At 42.6% G+C, this 24,241-nt stretch overlaps 1 protein-coding gene across 14 annotated transcripts in view; it reads right to left on the reverse strand.

Annotated features, from left to right (window-relative positions):
• The window catches only part of HDAC4 (histone deacetylase 4), a 258,653-nt gene that overhangs the window by 41,172 nt on the left and 193,240 nt on the right, over positions 1 to 24,241 (reverse strand). For all 14 annotated transcript variants that reach the window (XM_071747136.1, XM_071747134.1, XM_071747132.1 and 11 more), the window contains 4 exons: positions 18,904 to 19,161; positions 16,528 to 16,714; positions 9,704 to 9,837; positions 1,997 to 2,117 (listed from right to left, as the gene is read on the reverse strand). In XM_071747136.1, coding sequence (XP_071603237.1) covers positions 1,997 to 2,117; positions 9,704 to 9,837; positions 16,528 to 16,714; positions 18,904 to 19,161 — 700 coding nt within the window. The remainder of the gene's footprint in view (positions 1 to 1,996; positions 2,118 to 9,703; positions 9,838 to 16,527; positions 16,715 to 18,903; positions 19,162 to 24,241) is intronic.

Here is a 24,241-nt window from a genome sequence, read left to right on the forward strand (position 1 = left end):
GCTTTGTTCTGTCACTCCATGACCTTGTAAAAAGTCCCTCCTCAGCTTTCCTGTAGCCTCTTCAGGTACTGGAAGGTGCTTTAAGGTCTCCCTGGAGCCTTCTCTTCTCCAGGCTGAACAACCCTCATAGGAGAGGTGTTCCAGACCCTACTTGTTGAGGATAGTGCTCCTTGAAACTTAGTCAGCTTTGCAAATTACACTCAAACAGGAAACATTTTATACTGGAATACCCTCAGGGATTAGAATTATTTCTCTTCTTTATGGAAAAACTTTCTTTCTACAGACATTTTAAAATGAGTGATTAAAGACCTGGAGGACACACAGCAAAACTACAGAAGTTCTCACAGGCAAAGCAAGAGTGTCTCCTCTCTCAGGTTCTCTAAGCAAAACATCAGGACTGGTTCTGCAAAACCCATGTATCCCAAAATTCAGCACTGACCAAAAACTGTTTGTGCCTCCAAATCTATCTGTGGAACTTTTGATCCAGATTTTGTCAAAAGGGGAGTGGAAAAGTATTTCAGGGGCATGTGGCATTTGAACAAGCAGGAAACACTCAGTGCTACCACAGGCCACCCTTGCCATCTATCTTGCCAGGTTAGTGACCCACTGCCTGCTCATCCTCCCCAGGCAGCTGAGTGCCACTGCCAGAGGCATCCTGCCAACCCTGCCTGCTCCAGGCTGCTGAAACCTACAGATGCTGGAGGGCTGCCTGGATCCCACCACAGTAGAAGGTCAGGACACGTCCTCAAACACCTTCAGTGCTACTGTTCAAGAGTTTGCAGAGAAATCAATCAGTGTGAAGGTGGTGCAACTGCAAACAAGGAACCTTTTCAGACCTCCCAGGGAAGATTTACACAGCGTTTCTTTGGATTGGTGGATTAGCCTTACATGAGGCCAAAGTTTTACACTCCCAAGGATATGACATCATAAATTCTTTAAACTTTACATCCTAATTGCACTATCATCCAGCCAGAGCTGCCTACTTTTCATTTCTCTGGGTTTTAAAGAGGTGGTAAGTCAGCTATAAATACAGTGCTAATTGCATGTTTAAACAATTGGCTAATAGCTTTCCTCTTTGGGGATCTACTGTGCATACTGAAGAGGTTGCAAAATCTTTCCAGCTCCTTTGCTGTGACTACTACATCATGCAGGCCATAAAGTTAATCCTCTTTTTACATCATCCAAAATCAAGCTAAAATAAACTTTCCCAATTTCTAGGCTCCAGAATCCCCATGTGAGAAATTCCAAACTGGCCCTCTAGCCCATCACCTAGTGCTGCAAAAAGGCACAAACTACAGGTACAAACTACAGATGATGTCTTCAAGGAGGTAAGGTACTAAATAAATGTAGTTTGGCTGCTATAGGAGGGGTAGCTATCTGAACAACCACCCACTTGAGTTTCTGCAGCAAAACCATCTATATTTTAAGGAAAATGAAGCTCTGTTTCAGGAAGACTCTGCAGTGAAAGGGATAAACAACCTTACTCCAAATTAAACAAATGGAAGACTATCTAAGAGGCCCCCACATTGTATTATCCACACAAAACTGAGAGTTACTTGGTGATGTCTCTGAAGCTGGTTGGTGCTGCAGAATCCAGATCCTTAGCAGGGTGTACCAGTTCCTACTTGGATAGCTTTATAACATGCAGGGGAGAGCATGCTAGGACAAAAGCAAATGTCTGAATTACCTTTCCTCCTCAGGAAAACCTCCTTTTAGGTCTTGAAGACATTGAAGATGAGAAGTTTGAGCTATCTAGGGATCTACCTAAGCGATCTACCTGAAGAAAGGGAGATGTATCTTGTACCGCTCCCAAGCAGACACTGAACAGAGGTGGGAAGAATCCTCTTGGGAACTTGCCCAGAGCTGAGGATGGAGAGAGCCCCATGTCCCACCTTTCATAATTCAACTACTGAGCAATCACCAGAGTCAGGGCTGAGGACAGTAGCAGGAGTGCTGGAGGTAAGGAAAGGGACCTTCCCCACCCAGGGAACGATACCTAGAAGTTTCTTGCTGTCCAGTTTCTGTCTGTTCAGAGGGTTTGTGCCGTACAGCAGTGTATGGGCTTCTGAGTGAACTGTCTGCAGCTCTTCTAGAGTTGCTTTTCTTCCACGAATGCACTGAAAGAGAAAAGAAAAGGGGTGATGAAATCATGGATTAACTGCTTCACTCTTGTTAAAGAGCACTTCACTCTTTTCTTTTTCCTAAGCAAATCATAAAGACAGTGACTAAAAAAAACTTAAAATGGGTTTGTATGCATAAAAAAATCCTTGTAAGGTACATTTTGGCTTAATCACTAATTCAAAATATTAGCTTGACATATACAGTCAATTTACCATTTTTTATGTTTGTTTTGAAATTACCACAGAGCAGTTGCAAAATTACAGAGGGGGTGCTCAACTACTGAAGATATTATAGACTTCTGTTGTAACCCGTTATAAAGTGATTCTCTGGTGACAATGCATCCCTTCAAAACCACTCCCCAGTAAACCCACTACAATTGCTAATCTAACCTTAAAAATTCTCCCAAATGGAGTGCTTTCCAAACCGAACCTTTCACCGATTAAAGGTTTCTTATAAACTTTCTCTTCAAAAGCTTATCTCAGAAATCCCACGAGATCATGTTTGTTGTCAACTGGAAACCTGAACACATATAAAATGAAGTCTAAACACTCAAGATCATAGAAAAGCTTCAACTGATATCACAGAATGGTTTGGGTTGGGAGGGACCTTAAAGATCATCCAGTTCCAACTCCCCTGCCATGGACAGGGACACCTCCCACCAGATCAGGTTTCTCCAAGCCCCATCCAGCCTGGCCTTGAACACTTCCAGGGATGGGGCAGCCACAGCTTCTCTGGGCAACCTGGGCCAGTGTCTCACCACTCTCACAGCAAAGAATTTCTTCGTTGTATCTCATTTAAATTTCCTCTGTTTCAGTTTGAAACAGTTTCCCCTCATCCTATCACTCTATACACCCTTGTCAAAAGTTCCTCCTCAGCTTTCCTGCAGTGCCTTCAGGTACTGGAATGCCAACCAGACCCAACTTTAAATAAAATTTTACAAATTGAGGAACTTTTCCTGTTTTTTCATAGGAGGACAGCTTACTTTTGGGGCTTATCTTTTTTTGCCATCACCAGTTTGTGGTGGAAAACGTACTTGGAAATGCCAAATCTTGGGCATATAAGGACCATGCTGTGGCCTCTTGCACAGGAGCAAGTGCCAAGGTCTATCAGGTATTCCAGAGAAGACAACCAGCTCCTGGCATTTAAAAAAAATACCTCACCTTTTCTACTGGGAGATTGTGACTGCCTCTAAAATGTTGGCAGGGGAAATAAGAACCACGTTAAGAAAGCTCTGATGCTGGGCAAGTCAAGAGGTGGCCATAAGAAGAGAAGTTATTTTTAGAAATAAGGATTGATTTGCTTCAGAAACACACGTGCACTCCCTTGCCTCCAAAAAATAAAAGCAGAGTACTATGTGATGTTTTTGTCATGATTTGGTCTAAAACACTTTAAAAGGAGCTGTCATTTCAAGAGGTTGCTTCCTACAAAAGGAATGACAGGATTATTACTCTCTGCAATAGTGATACTAAAATATAAATAGTTATCAGCAAAATGTTGGAAGGCTCTGAAAGCCTCTTGCAGAGGTCCCAAGGTTACCCAAGACATGAGCTGCAACGAGCATCCTGCTGCACAGCCCACCCTGGATGACACCTCCTGCACAACTTCCACCCTGGCCTTCATCAAAGCCAGCTGCTTTTTTGAAAGCTTGTGTGTTCCTGGAGAAGTGGAGTTTCTAATGAGAACAAAAAACTCTGGATAGCTTTAAGGGGGGAAAAAAAGGGGAGGAAAAAAGAAATCACATTCCTAAAAAGAACAGACTTTCAAAATGGAGAACTTGTTCAAAGAGAAGGTCAAACCATGCTACCTGTTCCTGAGCTGCTGTTGCTCTGAAAGTCCTGTAGAACGCTGCTTGCTTTGCAGGAGGGTGCCACAAACAAGATGTTTCCAAGTCATCAGCACTTACAGCCAAGCACCTCCTGCCTTTGCCCCATGTCACCCTCTCAGGCCAAAATCTAGCATGGCCAGTGCATTCTGGGGCCATGGGGACTCCCAAACCTTCCCTGGCCCACAGAAGAAAGTCAAGGGATTTTTTGTCTGTTGGTTGTTTTTTGTTTTTTTTTTTTTTAGTCAAACCCAGGGCACAAGCCTCCATCACACATTGCAAAGTGTACAGGAAATCAGTTTGTAAAACCATTTGAGGCACAAGACAGCAGGAATCAAAGCATGGCAGGAGCACTTGTGCACTCTGCCTCCCTGAATTCTGGCACTCCTGCTCTCCAGTTTCTCTTTCATTTTCTCTGTGCTCTGCTCCACCACCTTGCATTTCCTGAGGTTAATGAGGAGGCAAAAATACAGCATCCCATTAAAGATGCAATAATCACAAAAAATCCTAGACCCAGAAGGGATGGAAATATCTGGCAAATCCCCCTTGAACTTTTATCCTGTCTTCCTTTTTTGATTTTGAGCCTTAGTCCTCCCTTACAGCCTTTTACCCATATGCCAATTCTTTTTCTTTGAACAAGATGTACTGACCCGTTTTCAGCTGCTCCATGTAGGGGATGTGCAGAAAAAGGATTTTGTATTTTTTTGGTATTATGTGGGAACACTGGGAGAATGGCTGCCTGCTGCAGTAACACACCAGCTCCTCTGTGGATATGAATAACTTCAGCTCCCTGAGATGGGGAAGGGCTGCTCCCATTTATAAAGTAGGTGTCCTTACCAAAACAGCCAAGCTCCCTGTACTTTAGGAGGGCATCAAAGTCACCCTTCCCCTCCACATGACACCCATACCAAATGGAAATTATGAGTGGATCTAGAAGTTCCTTCTTTTCTGTAAGGAGAATCATAGAATAGAATCACTAAGGTTGGAAAAGACCTGTAAGACCATTTAAGTCCAATTGTCAACCCAACACCACCATGCCAACTAAACCACATCCTGAAGTGCCACATTTACATGTTTTTTAAATATGTCCAGGGATGGTGACTCCACCACCACACTGGGCAGCCTGTTCCTGTGATTGACCACTCTTTCAGTAAAGAAATTTTTCCTAATATTCTTTCTACACCTCAACATATTCAAAGAAAAAGTTACTACTTACTGGCACAAATATATATCACAAATGTCATGGTAAGCATTGACTGGTTAGAAAGAATTGACTGGTTAGAAACATGGGAGATGCCTTTTACCTTTCTCATCTCCCAGCCCATGCACAAGCTTTGTCCTTAGCTCTAACACAAAGACACCGAGAAAAGTAATTAAATCCCCCCAAAATAAAGCTAGAGAACACAAGATATCCCCACCCGTTTCCTTACCTATCACAATTTGTGTCTTAGTCTGTACCTCAGCCTGATATCCCCACTCCTAATTTGAGCAGTTCTTCACTTTCTAAAAGTTCAGAAATCATGACTCTTTCATCTTTGAGGCTTTGCCTTGCCTGCTGAGCTTGCTCACTACATATTACCCCGTCTTTCCTGACTTCCCTCCTGGCTCCTAAACCCCAGCTATTTAGCTCAGGAGCTGGCTTCTTAATCCCAATAAACTAGATGGCTCTTTTCCTTGTTTCTTTCATGCCTCTTCCTGCACAAAACCTGACCTTTGGACTACCACACCACTTGTCCTCTCCCACTACTTTATACACATCCTCCTGCAACTCTTCATCCATTTCCAGCTTCTCCTTTGCATTCTGAACAACCAAAAAAAAAAACCCACCAGACTCATAGCTTGCTTTTTATTCACCCTTTCACCCTATGATCTTTCACCAGGAGAGGATATGAATCTCAAGCAGAACAGTGAGCCAGACTTTGTTCCAACTGGGGCCCCAAAAAAGCCACAAAACCAGTTATAAAGCTTCTCTCCAGAGACCAACTTCCCACCACCACCTCCTGCATGCCCTCAGTGATTTGCAATGGGAAACTTTGGGCACCGAGCTGCTCTCTGGATCTGTCCTGTTCTACAAGCAGACTCACGCTTGATGCTGTGCCAGGAATGCCAGGGACACTGCTCTGCTCTTACATACAGCCCGGCCTTGGGTCTGGTTTTTCATGTCAGTCCTCTGCAGCTGTAATTAACCTTCAGCTTCCAGTCCCCATGCTTTAAACAAAGCAGGATTGGTGCCAAGAAATGCTTGGAGAGAGACCTGGGTTGAGGAACTCATTCTTCCTCATCCTGGTGGAGAAGCCCAGGGATTTTATTACCCCCAAACCACACAGCAAACCCTATCAATTTCCTCCTGCTCTTGATGAAGGCTGGAGGATTATTCTGCACCATGATTGTGGGTTTTTGTTAGGGGGGCAGAACCTTTTATTGAGATTGCCTCAATTAGCCTAATTGTTGCTTTTAAATTCTGAATGTACACCAGAGTAATTGCCATATTTTATACAGCTCACTTAATTAAACCAACAGTACTCTCAACCACAACTCTCACTACATTTGGACAACTGCTTTCACTCCAAAGGGTCATCTTTAACCTCCTGCAGCTCTGCCATACTCTCACCTATCTCACCCCAAATCCAGTGCACACGTTCGCCTCAGTGGGACACTAAACTGTTTTTGCACAACTTTCACAAATACATATCCATGTCACTGCTGAAAGACGAGAGTTGGGGAGGATGTGGTTTTCTTCTGTTTTACAAGAAAATTTGTGCCCCTTCTGGATCATCACTCTTGTTTCTGAGAGCAATGGTAGGAACTTGGCACTTGGTAGGTTTTGTAGGAACCTCTTGGCTGCCTGATTCAAACAAGTTTTCACTTAGTTCATTTCTGAAATTTGAAGGCAAGCATTTGTTTGCATGCCTGATAAAAATATTTCTCTCTGAGCCCTCTTCTGCTTTGGGGCACGTGTGCAACAGGAACACCTAAGGACATCTCCAGGAGAGAGACACTGAGAATTGCTTGTGCTTGCATGAAAAAGCAGAGCTGGCATTTGTTTTCAGCATGGGGTCAAGAGAAGAATGTTAAACTCCTTCTGGAAGAGGACAGGGATCCAGCAGAGTCTCGTCTGATCTCTCAGTGTGTCTGGGATTATTTACTACATAGGGTGCTGTGTTTCTAATCTGTGTTGAGCAACTACTTGCAACCAACAGGATCAAACTATACCCACGGCCAGACCACAGCAAAGAACTGGTAAGGAATGAAGGGGAAACATGAGGATACAGAAATGTCAAAGTTCAAACTGTCCTTTGACAAATGTGAGTTGAAAGAAATTGATTAAACTACATAATCACAAACAATTTTCACATCAGGCCCTCAGGCTTACTTAACTGGCTTATAATGTCTGAGGCAGAGGACAACTGACCTGCAAGACTGAAGATAAAAATGAGAGTGCACAGATGTGCCCGTCAGCAAGACCAGCTCAAAAAAAAAAAAAAAAAAAAAAAGAAAGAATAAAACAGGACTTCAGCAAAAAATCAGGTGTAAAACCCGGCAAATTTCTGAGTGCTATAATCCAGGTTGTTGCTGATGATCTGCTGCAGACCTGCTATGTATTTGGAAAACAGTCATCTCTTTCTGAGTGCTTGTGCCATGGCTAAGCAGATAGAGCAGTAATAATCCATTAAAAACCTGTAGATACATAGCAGGTTGCAATGGCATTAAGTGTCATCCTCATATGAAGAGCTCAAATAAAGTTTGCACATTTCACACACACTATTGTGGGTGGGGACAAAGGACACAGCTCATGCAGCTCATGCTGTCCCACATGGAGATTTGGCAGAGGCAAGGAGGATTGGAAAAAATAATACAACTATTAAAAATAACCATAACTATTGGACCAGACTTCAAAATTCCTTCTAACTTGATCACATAATGGAGCATGCCACACAGGACGGAGCTTTCTACCTGTTAAGCCTATAGCATTCCCACAGGAGAATTCCTGTAGGAGACAAGTCCATCATCCCAGGCAATACCAACAGCTCACACCCATTCATGCCTAAAAAGCTGTCCCCTTGCTGTGCAAGTGCACCTGATGTAAAGGTTCTAACTCAGGAGCTTCAGAAAGGAGCAAGGAAGTGACAGAATGGCTTTGCAGCAGAGAACAGAATTCTGTTGGTCAAAGAGAGTGGAAAGTAAAAAGAGTGGCTCCAGAGGAAACCCTATCAAGAACAGGAGTGTAGTGTGGAGGCAGGAAGAAGAAAGAGAAACAGGGAAAGGCCATGCAAAGAGTTAAGATAAAGAAGGAAACTTGAATGCAGGTCTATGCAGGAGCAGGAGACACTGGAGGTAAAGGAAAAGCAACTAGAGAGAGAAGTGCAATTAGAGGTGATGAATGGCAGCACAGACCTTGAAGAAAGCTGCCAAAGAAGAAAACACTGGAATTAAGGCATGTATTTATCATTTTCTGAAAAACGAACGGTCAAGATGCAGCTGAGTATCACCAATGTATCACCAATGCCCAAAAGGAAACCGGGTGAGAAGCACACGAACTTCAAGAACACCACCAATTGCAAGAGGAACTGAAAACACCAACTGAAGGGACACAACCTGGAATCATTCAAGGAAGAGCTCCACACCTTACAGAACATCTGTCACACCAGTCTAGGAGGCAAGGCAATTAGCACTGCACAATTCCACTCCTGCTTTGAAACTCCTTTTTCTGGGGGAGCCCAAACAATAATCTGAAAATGAAATTAAACAGCTCTCCCTAGACACAGGTTTGAAGTTCTTCCTTGTTCTCTTCAAAGATAAATAAGGGTATGATGGGAAACTTCAGGCAATGGCAATGCTGCCACCATGTGGAGATCTCTTCTGATTGCTCAGAAAGTATTTCTAGTCAGATGCTGAAATATACTGTGTGATTCAGTTCCATCAAACGCTTAAAGAACCGATTAGCACATCACTGCTACCATTTATGAAAACTAATTGTTAATCACAATTATCATTAGTCTTTTTATTTCAGTATCTAAGCTTTTATCTTCATTTGCCTTGGTCTTAAAAATGGATGTCTCGTGCAGTTCATTTAACCTCTTGTGCTGAAAGGGCTTTGTTACACCCTCCCACCCTCATTCTTTTGACAGTATCTTCACTGTAGCTTGACCATTACTTCAAAGAGTATTAACAAAGTTATTAAATTACAGAAATAGTGTTCTTGTTCCACAGCTTTTGTGGTTATGATTGGAGTGAAAGCAAGTAACATGGTCTCTTCAGATCTTGCTAGTATCTTTGACTGTTTCAAAATCCAGTGCTTAGTAGGGACTTGCAGTTTATAGGGAGTTGGACCAAAAATTAGAGAAGCAGCTTCACTGTAAACTTGGGCAAGAGCACTCTCCAATGTTTCATGACATTTCTAAAGGTCAGCACAATGGAACAAAATCAGATTGAAAGAAAAGTACTCTTGACAGACAAAAACACACACACAAGCATAAGCAGTCATCTAGGAATGGATTAAATTTAGTCCACATATGGCAAAACATTGCCAACAGCTGGAGCTACAAAAATACCAAGCTAGGATGCAGTATAAAGTTTGCACATCCAGGCTGCAATCAACAGCCCAAGCTGCAGGGTCAGTACATACACTATCATCCAGACAAGAAATCACCCCTCTGAAAATGTTAACAATCCAGCAGTCAAATCATCCAGACAGATCTAAATTCTGCCTTGCTTCTATGCACCACCTCATTTCCCTCTTTCTCTGGTATTTTTACTTACCTCACACTTGCCACGGAGACCCGTCTCCTGGAGCCGGGACCAGATGCTCTGGATCCTCCCTGCGTGCTCAGGGTGGCTGTTTGTGTTTCCACAGGTACACTGGTGTTTCAGCATCAAGGTGTCATATACAAGGCCTGCAGCAGAGATCACAAAATTGCTCTCCATTACAATAAAAAAAAAAAAAAAAAAAAAAATTAAAATATATAAAAATTGATACATACATCAGGGAAAAAAAAAGCGTTTGCTTTTTTTGTTTGTTTTGGGTTCTTTAAATTATTATTATTTTTATTACAGTTTTTTATATTCAACTGAACTCCTCTAGACAAAGCTACAGAGCTCAAAGAAATGAAATTCCAAGATAAATTCCAAGGTGCTGCTTTGAGACAGCTCCAAGCCTGTAACTATCCCTTCCTCTGGAAATCCTCAGCTGGTATGGAAATTAGTCAACAACATCTCTGCAGGGTGAAGTTATGAGAGTGACCAAAGTGACAACTGCAAGCATCAGTATAAGCACAGAAGTGCTGGCGTAAGAATGTGATCCAGGGGGGACCGACTTGAAAATTTTCAGCTGTATCTTTTTATAATAACAACACTAGGGACTAAAAAACAGAAGGAATAAGTCATTAGCAAGCACTAGGTTTCATAAAACAGTTTGTGCTAAAGCCTTCTGCCTCACACTTATTTGACAACACACTAATTAAGGCTATTAGCACACACTTGGGCATAATTATTCAGCAAGATATGCAGGTATTTAGCAGTGTTGTTTCATTTGAACGTGGGAGTCAGGCAGCTAAATCCCCTTGCATTACCAAGTATTTATGGCATGACAACAGTGTAGGTGACTTTGATTCATGCTCCAGAGTTGCCTGGGTACATTTTTTGGAAGGGGAGTTATGATTTCATAGCCAATGTTCCACTGGAGGAAAACAGCAGGTCCTCATAGCTTTGCAGTCCTGGGGACAAAAGATCTTTTTTTTTCACTTTAAGCAAGAACCATACTCCAGTATTTAAATCTACTGTTCCCTTCAGCCAGAAGCTCCAGAAAACAGAACAAATGGGGTTGGACTTTTTTTACCCCAAGCAGTAAAGGTTTCTTGCAGGAAATGTCAGAAGGCACCGTATAAAGTTGCAAACCAAAAGTGTTGGTGAGCAGACCAAAGCCTTTGGATTAGTAGCAAAGGTAGGGGCTGTTCCCAGATCCCAGTGTTCAAGGTTTTGCACCCCAACCAGTTTAATGGACTTGGACTGGGGAGTTCTCATGACCAGCCAGCCTTACCACTGGGCTCCTCCAAAATCCCAGGTGAGCAAACCTATGCTGCAGCATGAACACAGATCTAGGAGCTCAGGAGAGCCAGCTTTCATGTAACAAGTTCAAGTCCTGATAAAACAGCAGGATCTGCAACTGCAGGAGTTCAAAGGGGCTTGTAAGAAACCAGACTCTGAGAACATCCATGGACACACAGCCTGGAGGTGAGAGCTGTGCTGCTGCATGTACCCAAGCTTGGCTCAAGCTGCAATCACAGCTTTTGATGGAGTGTGGGCATGTTCTGCCACTGAAAAATTTGGCTCTCACCTCTGGGGACAACCCTGGCACTGACACTTTCAAGTAATTCAGCCTTAGGGGAGGTATCTGGCAATTCCTTGCTTTGCTGTAGGTGAGCACAAAGAAAAAAAAAACAAAAACAACAAAACCACATTCAGTTCTAGGAAGAGAACAGAGCATGGGTTAACTGACTGCCTTTGGGTTAGCCAAAGTTCAGCTAAGTAAGATCGTGCTGCAAAGCTCCTCTGTAGAGGCCTTTCACGTTTCATTCACAATATCAACCTTCACAAAGAGCTGCTGGGCAAAGGCAAGCACTGTAGATGTCACCTGAGAAGAAGCTGGAGCCCAGTGGTGAGGCTGGCTGCCCATGAGAACCCCCAAGTCCAAGTTCATTAAATTAGCCCAGATCAATCTATTTTTGAAGGGAACTCATCTTCAGGGGACATCGTGCATTTTGACAGAAGTATTTGTACCCAAGAGAACCCCACGGAGATGTGCCCCGAGACCATATTAGACTGTGTGAGGTTTGGCTAAATCATTCATATTAAAGAAAGGAATGTGGTTCTGTCTTCTCTGATTTTCAGACAGATCTACAGGGACAGCAACTAGGCTTTACAGATTTAAAGCCAAAAGCTGCATGTGAATCTATTCAACGCAGAACCACAGAATGGCCTGGGTTGCAAGGGACCTTAAAGTTCTTCTAATTTCAAGTCCCCAAACTTATATATTCAGAGTAAAAAGAAGTACAAGCAGCAAGTTATTCACCACAGCTGCAAACTTGTCCAGGTGTAACCTTGGCTCCCTTTAGTCCATGGGCACTCTGCTATTGGCATTAGCAGGGTGAGAACTGCACGCTCTGAGGGCAGCAACTTTATAGACTAAAGGCTAAAAGATGGTGCAGTTGAGGCATTCAGTTGATGGCTAAAGAGAAGGGCAGGGGAAAGCCACACTGTAGGGAGCACAGGCAAGAGAATTCACCAACGGAAATGGGAAAAACACAATATGACATAGGAAAGCTATGAACAAGAAGCTGCACCTCACTTGCAAAGGTCACTCTAACCTGGAGATAAATTTGAGGGTAGTTCATAAATTTGTGGAAAAGCAACCAAGCCTTTTCATGCAGCCTTTTCTTGCTCAGCTCCTGGAATCCCAGATGATGCTTAATGCTGTTGATCTAACAAATATTTTCACTGCTCACAGGGCATAACCTGGCAGTGAATTATACTGATTTCACAGCAAAGCCGATTTCACAGACAATGCAAATAGTTGATACGTGCATCTGTATTGTAAGTTTCTTTTTAAAGGGTGTTTTCCAAAAATCTTTAAACAGTAACTCCTGAAAAACTATCATGATGCAATTCAAGGTACATATATAAGGCAATGTGAACCAGATTAAAAGTTTCCATCATGGTCTCTAATTCGTAGCTGGGTAACCCTAGCACCTGGCAGGGCAGAAGATCAAACCAAAGATGACTGCAAATGAAAAAAACAGCTTTTTTAATTGACCTTATGTTCTTCTCACATTCTTCATTTGTCTTCCTATGGTGCAACCAGATTTGCCAGGTATCTCCTGGGGTTTTTGGGAGGAAGTTTGGTGTCAATTCAGAAGTAGGCTGTGATATTTATCAGCTCATCCTACTCGGTGCTGCACTGATGAGAGCAAAGATAGGTAGCTGTGGGTGAGATCCCAGGCACACACTCACCTGGGACCTCCTCATCCATATCCTCAAGAGCTGGAAAGCCTCATGTGTTTAAAACACACGTGTGCATCTAAAATAGGGTTTGGTAACTGAGCCTATTCAATGTGTGGTTAAAGAAAGTGTTTTAGAGAAGTGGGTGGTAGGGCACTTACTCATCTCTATTTGTTAACAGAGGCTATAGTGGGGTTTATAGAATTTGGTTCATCTATAAAGTTTCTCCTTTCCGAAAGATTCAATGATAACAGCAGTGTCTCAGTGAAGTTCTTCTGTTCTGCAACTGCACATCACTCAACATTTCTTCTTTTTACAAACTAAACCACTGGAAAAGAAGGAACTGCTCCAAGTTCCTTCCTGTGGTTGAGGACATCCAATGAAGACACACGCACACAAAGGAAGGCTTGGCAATTTAAGCTTAAAATACAAAGCTACATTGGCCATTACAAGTCAAATTAAGTGGTGCTGGAAGCAATACTCTAAGACATGAGGACAATAATTTTTAAAGGTCAGCACTAAAGCATATCCAACTTGCTTTTCTTGGCAGAACAAACATATGATTTGAGGTTCAGATAATTACGCTTCTCCGCACAGAAGAGAATAAATGCCTTCATCAGAAATGAAAAATACTTTAATGCAGAACATCAGAGTAATTTGTGGAACCATTTTTACAGGAGATCAGAGACTGGATAATTGGAGCTATGCAAATTAATGGCCTAACCTGAGAATTCTTATTCAAGTGTGTAGAGCAGTGCAGGCAGAGGTATTCATTAAAGTCAAGGGGGCTACTTGTGCTAGCAAGGGCAAGTTCAAGGACTAACTCTCTTTTATATGCTAGTAGGAAGGAAAATTAAATGTCATGCTTCAGGACATAAAACTGATTGTTTGAAGAAGTCAGGAAGGGTACTGTTTTCGCTTTCATGTGGGGTAATGCACATCATGTTTCAGCAGTGTATTATGTTGTTCTTTCCTTATACCTTTGAAGTCCCAGGTACTGGTCAATGAGAAAGACAGGAAAATAAATTATACATAAATCCCAGAATTTCCCACTGTCTTGTCCTAACTCTGTCCAGTGAAAGCATTAGCATTTTCTATATAATATCCAAACATGAAAGTGATGAACAATTCCTTTGTCTGTTGGACAATAAATGATCTCTTAAGAGCCACATTCATGTCTAAAATGATCATGGTTGGCTTCGTTAGGGCCATTGAATGAGGTCTGTTTTTTTCTGTCCTCTCCCAGAATGATCACAACAATTCAAATCTTAATTTCTCTGAAATCCAAAGCACATAATCATGTTAAGATCAGTCTCCAAAGCAGCCACTTATCAAACAGATGAATTTTCCTAGTGAAAAAGAAGCCTGATGTACTTTAGCACTGCTTGCATAGCAAAATACCCACAACTTTAATTTCCTGCCTTTCAAAGAATAGTTCAATCCTAGTGATTAAGCTTTTGTATCCATCTCAAAAAACACCATCCCCTGACACACCGTGGACAACTTCAAGAAAACATTAGCAACTGAGCTTGCACACATGTGCTCAGCAGCTCCAGCACCTGCCTTTTCTCTTGGTGCTTGCATGACCAGAGCAGTAGGCTCTTTTTTTTGCTGCCACTATTAAGCAACTATGACTGTTAATTAAACTGTTCCTTCACCCCTTATGTGAGATGAAAGGCTAGTTATAGGACTAGTATAAAGGACTCACCTTCATGCTCTGCACCTTTATTAGTGCCAATAGATGTTCACCAGCATTTCTAGAGAACTGCCCGAGTTAGAAGACAAGGGAAAAATTAAGCCCTTGGAGATTTAACATTGGTAAATGCCATGAAAAAGATGTTTTACAGGTGAACTACACTAAGCACTCTTCATATCATCACACTGGCAATGCTATATAAAAGCAATGAGATATTCCACCTCTTCTTTTACACCACTTATAATTCTTTTTTTTAAAGCCTCCAAGGAAAATAAATCATAACATTGTAACAGTGCCTTTTGCAGCACAGTTCTTAAAATCTGCATTTTTACCATTACTTGTAATTTTAAATGAAATTCAGAGGCAGCACATATCTAAGTCAAACTTATATCCTCTGGTAGGAAATGTTACTGTAAGTTCAAAGTCTTGTGTATGATTGACAAGGCAACTTAAATACTGGAAGAGGAGAAGGGAAGAAAGAGAACAAATGAGTAATCTCTTAAAGCAGGGCCAGGCTTTCTTGCTTTTAAAGCACCAAGGTTTGAATCTAAGTGTCTTAGCTGCTCAAGTTTCATCTTGTGTGACAGTGAGCCAGGGGACTACCCTTCTTTGTATCCTTGGCAAAAGCTAGAATCTAAAATAATCTTGCTATAACTGGTTGTATTAGAAAGAGAGTTTTGCTAAAATTCAGGGTTTCAATATTAAGAACAAATAGACTTAAAGGGCTGATTTGCAAAAATGAGAGACTGCTTGGGATTTCACTGAGCTTATCACACATGCTTCCCACCCTGCAGCCAGCAGCTGAAGAGCAAAGCCATATCTAACATATCCCTATTACTACACCATCCATGTCTGCAAATAAACCCAATTCACAGTGAGGACTTTAACGATGCAAAAACTCTGGGTTAAATAAGAATAAATGGATAAGGGAAAGTGAAACAAAAGCAAGAGTTACTCTTATGTGGGCATGCTGGATTTCCCCCCCTTCCCTTTCCCAGAGCACACATCACATCGCTAAATGCTCATTCACAAAACAGAGTGTGACATTTGGGGAAGAAGGCGGACTTCAAAATAAGTCTGCCTAATCATACCCAACGTAGGACTTGAGAAGTTGCACATAAATTACCTTTCATCTGTTACTAAGGCTACTGAATAAACAGAAAGGACTTTGGTGGAAAGAAGTTGGTTGTTAGGATTCAGGAAGAAAAATTATTTTTGGCCTTTAATCTTTGTGGGGAGACTAGCACCTTTTTTAACTTGTGGTTTTCACTAGGCAAAGGCAGAATTACATTAATAATTTTCCTCCGAGTTGAAGACTGAACAGATAAGAAAACACTCTTCAGTCTGTCTGTCTACTCAAGACAACTTGAAATATCAACTCACCTCATTTTCCTGGGTAGAGACTGTGTTACAGAAGGAGGGGTAGGCTGGCACTGAGCCTGGGATGGATAACTTATAGCATGAGATTATGCAGGGACTAGAGAAGGTGCAGAAAATATATCCAACAGATACTGCATTTGGCACACTGGCCTTTTCCAAGAACATTGCCTCTCTCCACCTTGTATCAGCTTTGTCACAGCATACGACTCATTCTTTTTGTTACTTTATTATTAGATATATAATTTAAATACTGCACTAGGCTTCTATTGACTTTTGCAGGTTGTTTTCTGTCTGAACTGTAGGGTGTCTGTCCCTCTGGGGAAGGGACAAGCAGAACAACAGTGTAAGATAACAGAATCCTTGATGAAGACAGGATATTATGGAGTGCTCATACACAACTGAGACATGGCCCTCAAGCAGAGGGCTTTGCAGGGACAGGGCAAAAAAGTTCAACATAAGGCAAAATTATATGGACAACCCCACCACTAAGGCCTCCAGTGCCACAAAACGTTACCTGTTGTGAACCTTGGCTTAGTGGGTGGCTCCTGGACAGACATCGGGAAGGTGGCTGAGGCAGGTGAGGACTGTGCACGGGACAGGGGCCGATGGCCTCCAAAGGAGACAGGCATGCCAGCTGCCTCCAGTGATGCCTGGTAGTTTCTCAGTTGGTGAATACGTTGCTGCTCCAACAGAAGGGCTTGCTGTAGGAAAAAGAAGCAGGTAGTTGCTGAAATTCTTTCTGTAGCCTTCATAAAAGGGTTTTTGAAGAGTTTATCAGGTTTGCAGGTTTGGAATGCTATCCCTGATAAATCAGCACATGCAGCAAATGAAGATGTGCTCATTCCTAGAGCAAAGTCAGCCAGGTGCAGCAGGTTCAAGCTACAGTCCTGAAGCTGATGCAAGCTGATAAGGTCACTGTAAGAAGCAGACCCATCCTCCCCTTGGGCCTGACCACATCCTCCTCCTCCTCTCCCTGTGTCTCTCCACTGCTGCAGAGGTGGATGCATCAGACCAGGAAGCAAGTCCAGCTCAACCAGACCTCAGACAGAAGAGGGCCTTTTCAACCAAGCTGGTCTTCTGCACAGCCACAGCAGCAGCTGGACAGGCTGTTGGTCAGAAGAGAGAGCTTTTCACACTGCAACCACAGCCTAACAATCTTCCTTTTTACTCTTTACTGCCCATTTTCTTCCCTCTCCTCTCTGAGGCAAAAAATTGCAGAGGACATAATATTATTAAGATTACTCAGGTGTGAGCATGCATCCAGGACTAGGCCAGGGGGTGGTGGGCTGCAATTGGAGAGTAACAGGATTCCCATGGTCCATCATGTTACATTTAATTAATGTATTTATCTACTAAGGTAGTGAGGTTCAGGTGTGACTGTATAAACCAAGTAACACTTTGTACAAGCATAGCTGGCAATGGCAGTCATCTTTCAAGGCAGGGCTGCTATGACAAAATTGCTCAATAAGGAATCGAAAACACGGCCTCTGAGCAACAGCCAGGGGTGTGCACAGGGAGCAGGAGAGTCAGCTCTGCAATGCAAGGAATCACAGAACCATAGAATAGTTTGGGTTGGCAGGGACCTTACAGATCACCTAGTTCCAATCCTCCTGCATGGGCAGGGACACCTCCCACTAGACCAGGCTGCTCTGAGCCCCATCCAACCTGGCCTTCAAGACTTCCAGGGATGGGGCTGCCACAGCCTCTCTGGGCAACCTGGGCCAGTGTCTCACCACCCTCACAGCAAAGAACTTCTTCCAGATATCTCATCTGAATCTCCCCTCTTTCAGCTTCATACCATTCCCCCTTGTCTTATCACTTCATGCCATTATAAAAAGTCCTTCCCCAGGCTTTCCCTAGGCCCTTCGGGTACTGGAAGGTGCTCTAAGGTCTCCTTGGAGCCTTCTCTTCCACAGGCTGAGCAATCCCAATTCTCTCTCAGCCTGTCCCCATAGCAGAGTTGCTCCAGCTCTCTGAACATCTTTGTGGCCTCCTTTAGACTTGATTTGCTCCAACAGCTCCATGTACTTCCTGTGCTGGAAGGAAGACAGCAGCGACGTGGAAAGGACTGCAGGGAACAAGCCTGTCATCACTGATCCATGGACACTGAGACTGCAAAGCCAGCACCAGCTCCTTTCCCTAGCTACTGGCTGGGGATTTACTCAGGGAGCTACACCTGGCATGGCTACAGCAACCTGCTCTGGGCTGCAGGGCCTGTGAGGGGGTGACGCACGGCTGTAGATACAGTCAGATGCTGAGCGCTAAGGGCTGCCAAGATGAGCAGAGCACTGATTCTTTAAGAGATTTGCAACCTTCTCACCTTCATTACTGCTACCACAACAGGCAGCTTCTGGGAGACTGCCATGTAATTGGAAAGCTTATGCTATGCTATACTGTTATGGGATTTATTACTTACAATCCACATGCCTCTGGTGTTTACCCACAAAAGTAAGCACAGCTGTAAACCCTGGGATCTGCAGTTCTGGATAAGGAACTCCCTCCAACAAACTTCATCCCTCCTTCCCTTATGCAGCCCTTCTCTGAGGCAGTCAATTTGTTTTAAAACATAAAATCCTCTGCTATTATTTAGTCCTCCAAAGTGTTAAGACACAATTTGTCTTCCCAAAGAAAATAAACTGATTGTGCTTCAGTGTCTGCAAACACACTGTGTTCTGTGCTGGTGATCCAGACTCTCCTCCCTCAGACTTCTGAGTTGCCACTGACTCCAGGGAAGGATGGCACTGAATTTACCTGCAGGTTTCTTTATGTAGCAAACCCTCAAGAGGCTGTTCCTCTTAAGCTTCTCCCAGAACAGTACAAGGTGACTACCAAGAACCAAACAATCTTCTAGAAAGAACCAAGTCCCAAACTTAGTATTTTGAGAACTCACCTGACGGAAGAGCAGCTCCTGCTCAGCCTGCCTCTGCCCAGACTCCAGCTCCTGCTGTGGCTCTGCTTCCTCCTCATCACTCTCAATTGGCTCTTGCTTCACTTGCACCATGTTGGTCAGCCCTGGGGCCTCCTTTTGACTTGTGACTCTGTCACTGTATGGCTCCTCCAAAAGGGCTTGGTGTTCCCTTAACTCTTCTTCTGTCTCCTCAGGATGGCTTTCATGCTGGCGAGCTGGTTCATTGGGTTTTGATATGATCTGAAAACAACACAGAGGTTAACTGATAAATAAAAGGTAACTGGTCACAAATGACGTTCACTCTGTTCTCCTCAAAGAACCAGCTTCACAATAAGAATTATGAATTATAGCTTGATTTCATAAACTAGGGCCAAAATAACCACTCAAGGGAAAAGTCAGGTTAACCTTGGCACTAGGCACTATGAAATCCTGTGTCCTAAATAGTGATGGCCCCTTTATTTTGCACTTGATTTTCCCCCTAAAGAAATAAGAGCCTCTTGTGCCTGCACTCTTATGAATGCTACTCCATTCACAGACCAGCACAGGAGAAGCATAATAACCATCAATACGTTTCATAATTACATTCTGAAAAAAACAGTAAGAGAGACACAAGCCCTCTAAGAGGGTTTATGCTACCTTCTTCGACCAGCTTCTTCTTGAATCACCCCCTGAATTTTATCTGTCAAGAGAAGAAAGATTCCTCCAAAACCTGCACTCTTATGAAGTCAGTTAGGAGGAGACTGAGGACACACACAGCATCAGTACATAGCCAAAGTGCAAGAGCATTGTTCTAACCAGATCTTCCTAGCTAGAGGCAGTGAACATCTTTGAAAGTGGCTGCTAAAACAAAGGGAAAAGTAAAATTTTCACTATAATTCACACAGGTTCAGATATTTTGAGAGATAAAATTCATCGTTCTCTGCCTCAGACTGCTTATGATTTTTACTGGGAACAAAAAAAGAAAAAAAAAAGTGAACTGGTTTTAAATCCAGCATGGGTAAATAAATCCATTTCCTTTCTTCACAAGAGCTCAAAGCTGTAGCCCTTTCATAGGCTTATAAAGAAACTGCTGAACTTTGAAAGTTGTCAGGGCAGAGCTTTAATAAGGATTAGGTCATTGGTATGAAAAGCAATATTGATTTTAAATCTAATAAAGCTAAATCAAAACAAGGTTATTGAACACATGCAGAAGGAGTGACTACTTGTAAGTAACTTACTCTTTGAAGAACAGTGGCTCAAACTTGAAACTAAGTCTTTTCTCCTAAATGTAGGAAGCGAGGCTCTACTGTATAACTTAAGCAAACCAGTCCAAAGCAGATTTAGGCAGACCAAGGTAATATAAAGGATTAATTGCCTGCAAGTATCACATCAAGGATGTCAAGACATTGGCTGATAGCTACAGCAGAGGCTCTCAAACAACTGGGGCTCAAGGCTTTTAAAAATGGAGTATTGAAAGAATTGGGACACACAGGGCCATGGCTTCCAAGCACTTTGTGGGTTACTGTCTTTCCAGTGTGTCAACTCCTGAGAGGAGCAGGACACAAAGAAGGGAATTACATTGCCTAGAAGCTTTAGGCAAGACCCTCTGGGGTTTAGGTGGCCCCCCAGTAGAGATAGGGGTGCAGTCCATCCCCTCTTTGCAACAAGAGCTGCTATTTTTGTACTGACCAACAACTGTCTGCTGTTGGCAACAGGGCTTTGGTTTCTACAAAAGTTTCTTGGAAGAGAGGGGATCCACCTATCTAAACAAGGAAAAAGTACTTTTGCCAACAGGCTGGCCAAGCTAGTAGTCAGAACTTCAAACCAAAAACCACAGGGGAGGGAGCAGTTCCCCAACAAGTAACTAAGGGAGCTGGGGACAAAGGCATAGGGTGCTGTGAGCAGAAAGGAAACCAGAGCTGAGGTGGCATCCCTTTGAGCACAGGCATATACAGAAGGAGATGCCTGCACAGCAGCCTGATGGGGAAGATCTCAAGTCTGTTGTAGGGAATCATAGAATTGTTTTGGTTGGAAAAGACACTTAAGATGAAGTCCAACCACTTGGCCAGATGCCTCTCTGAAATGCCTTTACACTAGTGCCTGCAGCATGGGGACCCAACAGGAGGATTAGAATCTATGATCTCCCTGTGATCACGAAGACATGGTGGCACAGGATTCTGTGATGGAATGCTGTTGCATGGCTGCTGCAGACATCCCAATAAATGAGGTCTTTTTCAAACACCTGGAAGAAGCCTCACATTCAGAGACTTCACCTGAGACTTTAACCACCCCTGTATCTGCTGAAAGGACAAGACCCAAAACAACAGGGGTCCAGTTACTGAAGAGATTTTCAGTGCATTGATGACAAATTCCTGATCCAGGTGAGCCAGAAAGGAAGTTAGTATACTGGATGTGACAATTACACATGAGGAAGTTCTAGCCAGGGATGCAAAAGTCAGAGGCAGCATTGATTACAGTAACCATGAGATGGTGGAGTTGGAGATCTGGAGATCTGGCAACAAGTAGGATCACAGCCCTAGATAACAAGATAGCAGACTTCAACATCTTCAGGAATCTGTTTGGCAGGCTCTTCCCTGGAGAGAAGAGGGCCCCAAGAGAACTGGTTGATACTTAAGGATTCTACAAGTTCAAGAAAGATCCACCCCAACACTCAAGAAATCATGCACAGGTTGCACAGATGAGCAAGGAGCTCAACACATGAAGAGGTGGTGTACAAGTGTTGGAAGCAGGACACGCAGCCCAAGGGGAGTAGAGAGTCGCTGTATGATCTTGTATGGATAATGGCAAGAAAGCCAAAGCCAACCTGGACTTGAATACAGGAAGGGCCATTAAGGGCATCAAGAAATAAAAAGGAAGACTAGGGAAAATGTGGGCCCAGAGTGGAATGAAGAAAAGGATTTGGTGACAAAAGACATGAAAAAACACCATGACATTTAATGCCTTCTTTACCAGTAAGACCAGCCTTCAGGAATACCAGGCCTCTGAGATCAGAGAGGAAGTCTGAAGCAAGGAAGACATACCTTTGGTGGAGGACTACTAGGTTTAGGGAACGCTTAAAAAAAACCTGGACACACATAAGTTTGTGGGGCCTGATGGACTGCACTTACAGGCAACAGGACATGAAGCAATAAGCACAAAATAAAACATTAAATTCCTTCTGAACACAAGAAAGAGTATTTTTTTTTTTAACTGTGAGGGTCGTCAAACATTTGAAAAGGTTTTGGAGTCTATCCTTGCAGATACTCAAAAAGCAATTGCATGTGCTCTTGGACAATCTGCTCTAGCTGACCCTGCTTGAGCAGGGACATTGAACTAAATAATCTCATGAGCTTCCTGACAACTGAAGAGATTCAGTGATCAAAACTTCAAGGATTTCTGTGAGGTACCCCTCCTTTTCACCCCCCCCCACTTTCATTACTTCATTGCACATTGGATAACTAAACCATGTGAACCGAAAGGCAGTATTCCCATCAATTTTCTTTAAGCTTACTTAGGCTTCATGAATATAATCTGTTTTAAAGATAACTAAATCATCATAAACCATCTTCTGCTGCTATTTTTTTCTGCTTGGATTGCAGGTCTCAAGCTTTGAACTTAATACCTTTTGAACTTACGAACTATGCCAGGTAATTGCTGGGAAAATAATTCAGAATGTCATTGTCAAATCTAATGGAAATGAGAAGCAGTGTAATTCCCTAGAAGTTTTAAATTATTACAACTCCATAAAAATGTAAGAAATAAATGAAAAGCACAATGAAGGCTGAAAGATCAAGCGGTCGATGACAAGGACATTTGAAACATTCAGTTTGCTCTCCTAATTCAAAGTGAATCTCTTTGTATGTCATTTGTTCTTGTTGCTACAACCCTATTCTTTATGGACAATTTTACAAAGAAAGCCATTTGTTATGAACATGTACCATGGTAATACATGAGTATGTGCATCCCATTAAACTCCCTAAAAATACTCAATTTTTTCAATTTTATGAACACGTTTGTGTAATTTAAGAAAATTTAAGGTAATAAAAGTGCAAGAGAATATATATAAGGTTCAGACATCACTGAAAATGCTTACAAATATAGCTGAGATAGTAAACAATTCCACAATGCACCATAAACAACTTAACATTCCCTTAATTAGCTCTCTAGCTTCCTTTGCAACAAGGTTACTCCTCAATTTTCAAACACAGTTGCCTCTGGCTACCACATACTGCCAACATCAAACACTGTTTAAGGCACTGCCTACCCAGCCTAGGACAGCCAACTACTTCAGTAGAAAAGAAACTATACAGCCCAAGTCACAAGCACTTTTAAAAGACTAGGTGCAGCTGGCAAGATTTCTCATCTGTCTCTGAAATAGAAAGAACATAACAAAAAAATCATAGCATGTCACATTCGAAGGAAAACCAAAGAATTCATTTATCTGTGGAATGCTTTGTAAGGGGAAAAAAGCTGCATTTCTCTGCTAGTAAAAATTCAGGTCAGCTGATAGATATATGATTTATCTACTAGATACAATATATCTACTTATTCATGGTACCTTCTCTGTAGTGGTGAGTTCTTAGGACATGGAAGACTTTGAAGATACTACTAACCAGGCTACGAATGTCTGTTTACCCATCACAAACTAAAACTAAAGAGCCCCCAAGAGAAAAATGCCTGAAAAACTCCTAGGATATAACTAATACTCTTTTTCATTAGGCAAGAAGTGTAACAGAGACCTGCCTGGTGGCTGAAGAGCACCTTGGGAAGCAGAGGCAGAGCTGAAGAACTTATATAGGACTACACAACAGTGGTTCTATCAGAAAGACCAACACACCAACTCTGGTGAAGCTGGGCGCCTCTGAATCTTTCTCCTAAGACACCAAGCAGTTAGAGAGTAAATTTCTGGTCCTGCATGATTAAAAGGACAAGGCTCCTTCAACACTTAACATGACAGATCACCTCAGTTATCATAGACTAGGAGATGAAAGCTGGGTCTGAGTTGAAGTAAAACTTGAGCTAGATTAATAGATCTCTTCCAATTTAGGGTCCAACACAAGAATGTGGCATTTCTCCAGTGCTGCTCATCATGGAGATGGTTACTGAAAGTAGAGAACAAGTCTGAATCACTGAGGGGATTGCTTTCAGATACTGCTCTTCAGGAGAAAGACATCAGTACTGGAGGGAATACTTCAGTCATACCCTTCAGAGATTTCAGTGCTGCTGGACAGACCAAAATCAGTCTGTGATTCTATGATATGGGACGATGGGGGGGAGGTTGGACTTGTGCACAGGCTATGTATGTATGTACAGAGCTTGCAGAGCCCTTTGCAGCAGCCAA

The sequence above is a fragment of the Heliangelus exortis genome, chromosome 6 (assembly GCF_036169615.1).
Source record: "Heliangelus exortis chromosome 6, bHelExo1.hap1, whole genome shotgun sequence".
Lineage (NCBI taxonomy): Eukaryota > Metazoa > Chordata > Aves > Apodiformes > Trochilidae > Heliangelus > Heliangelus exortis.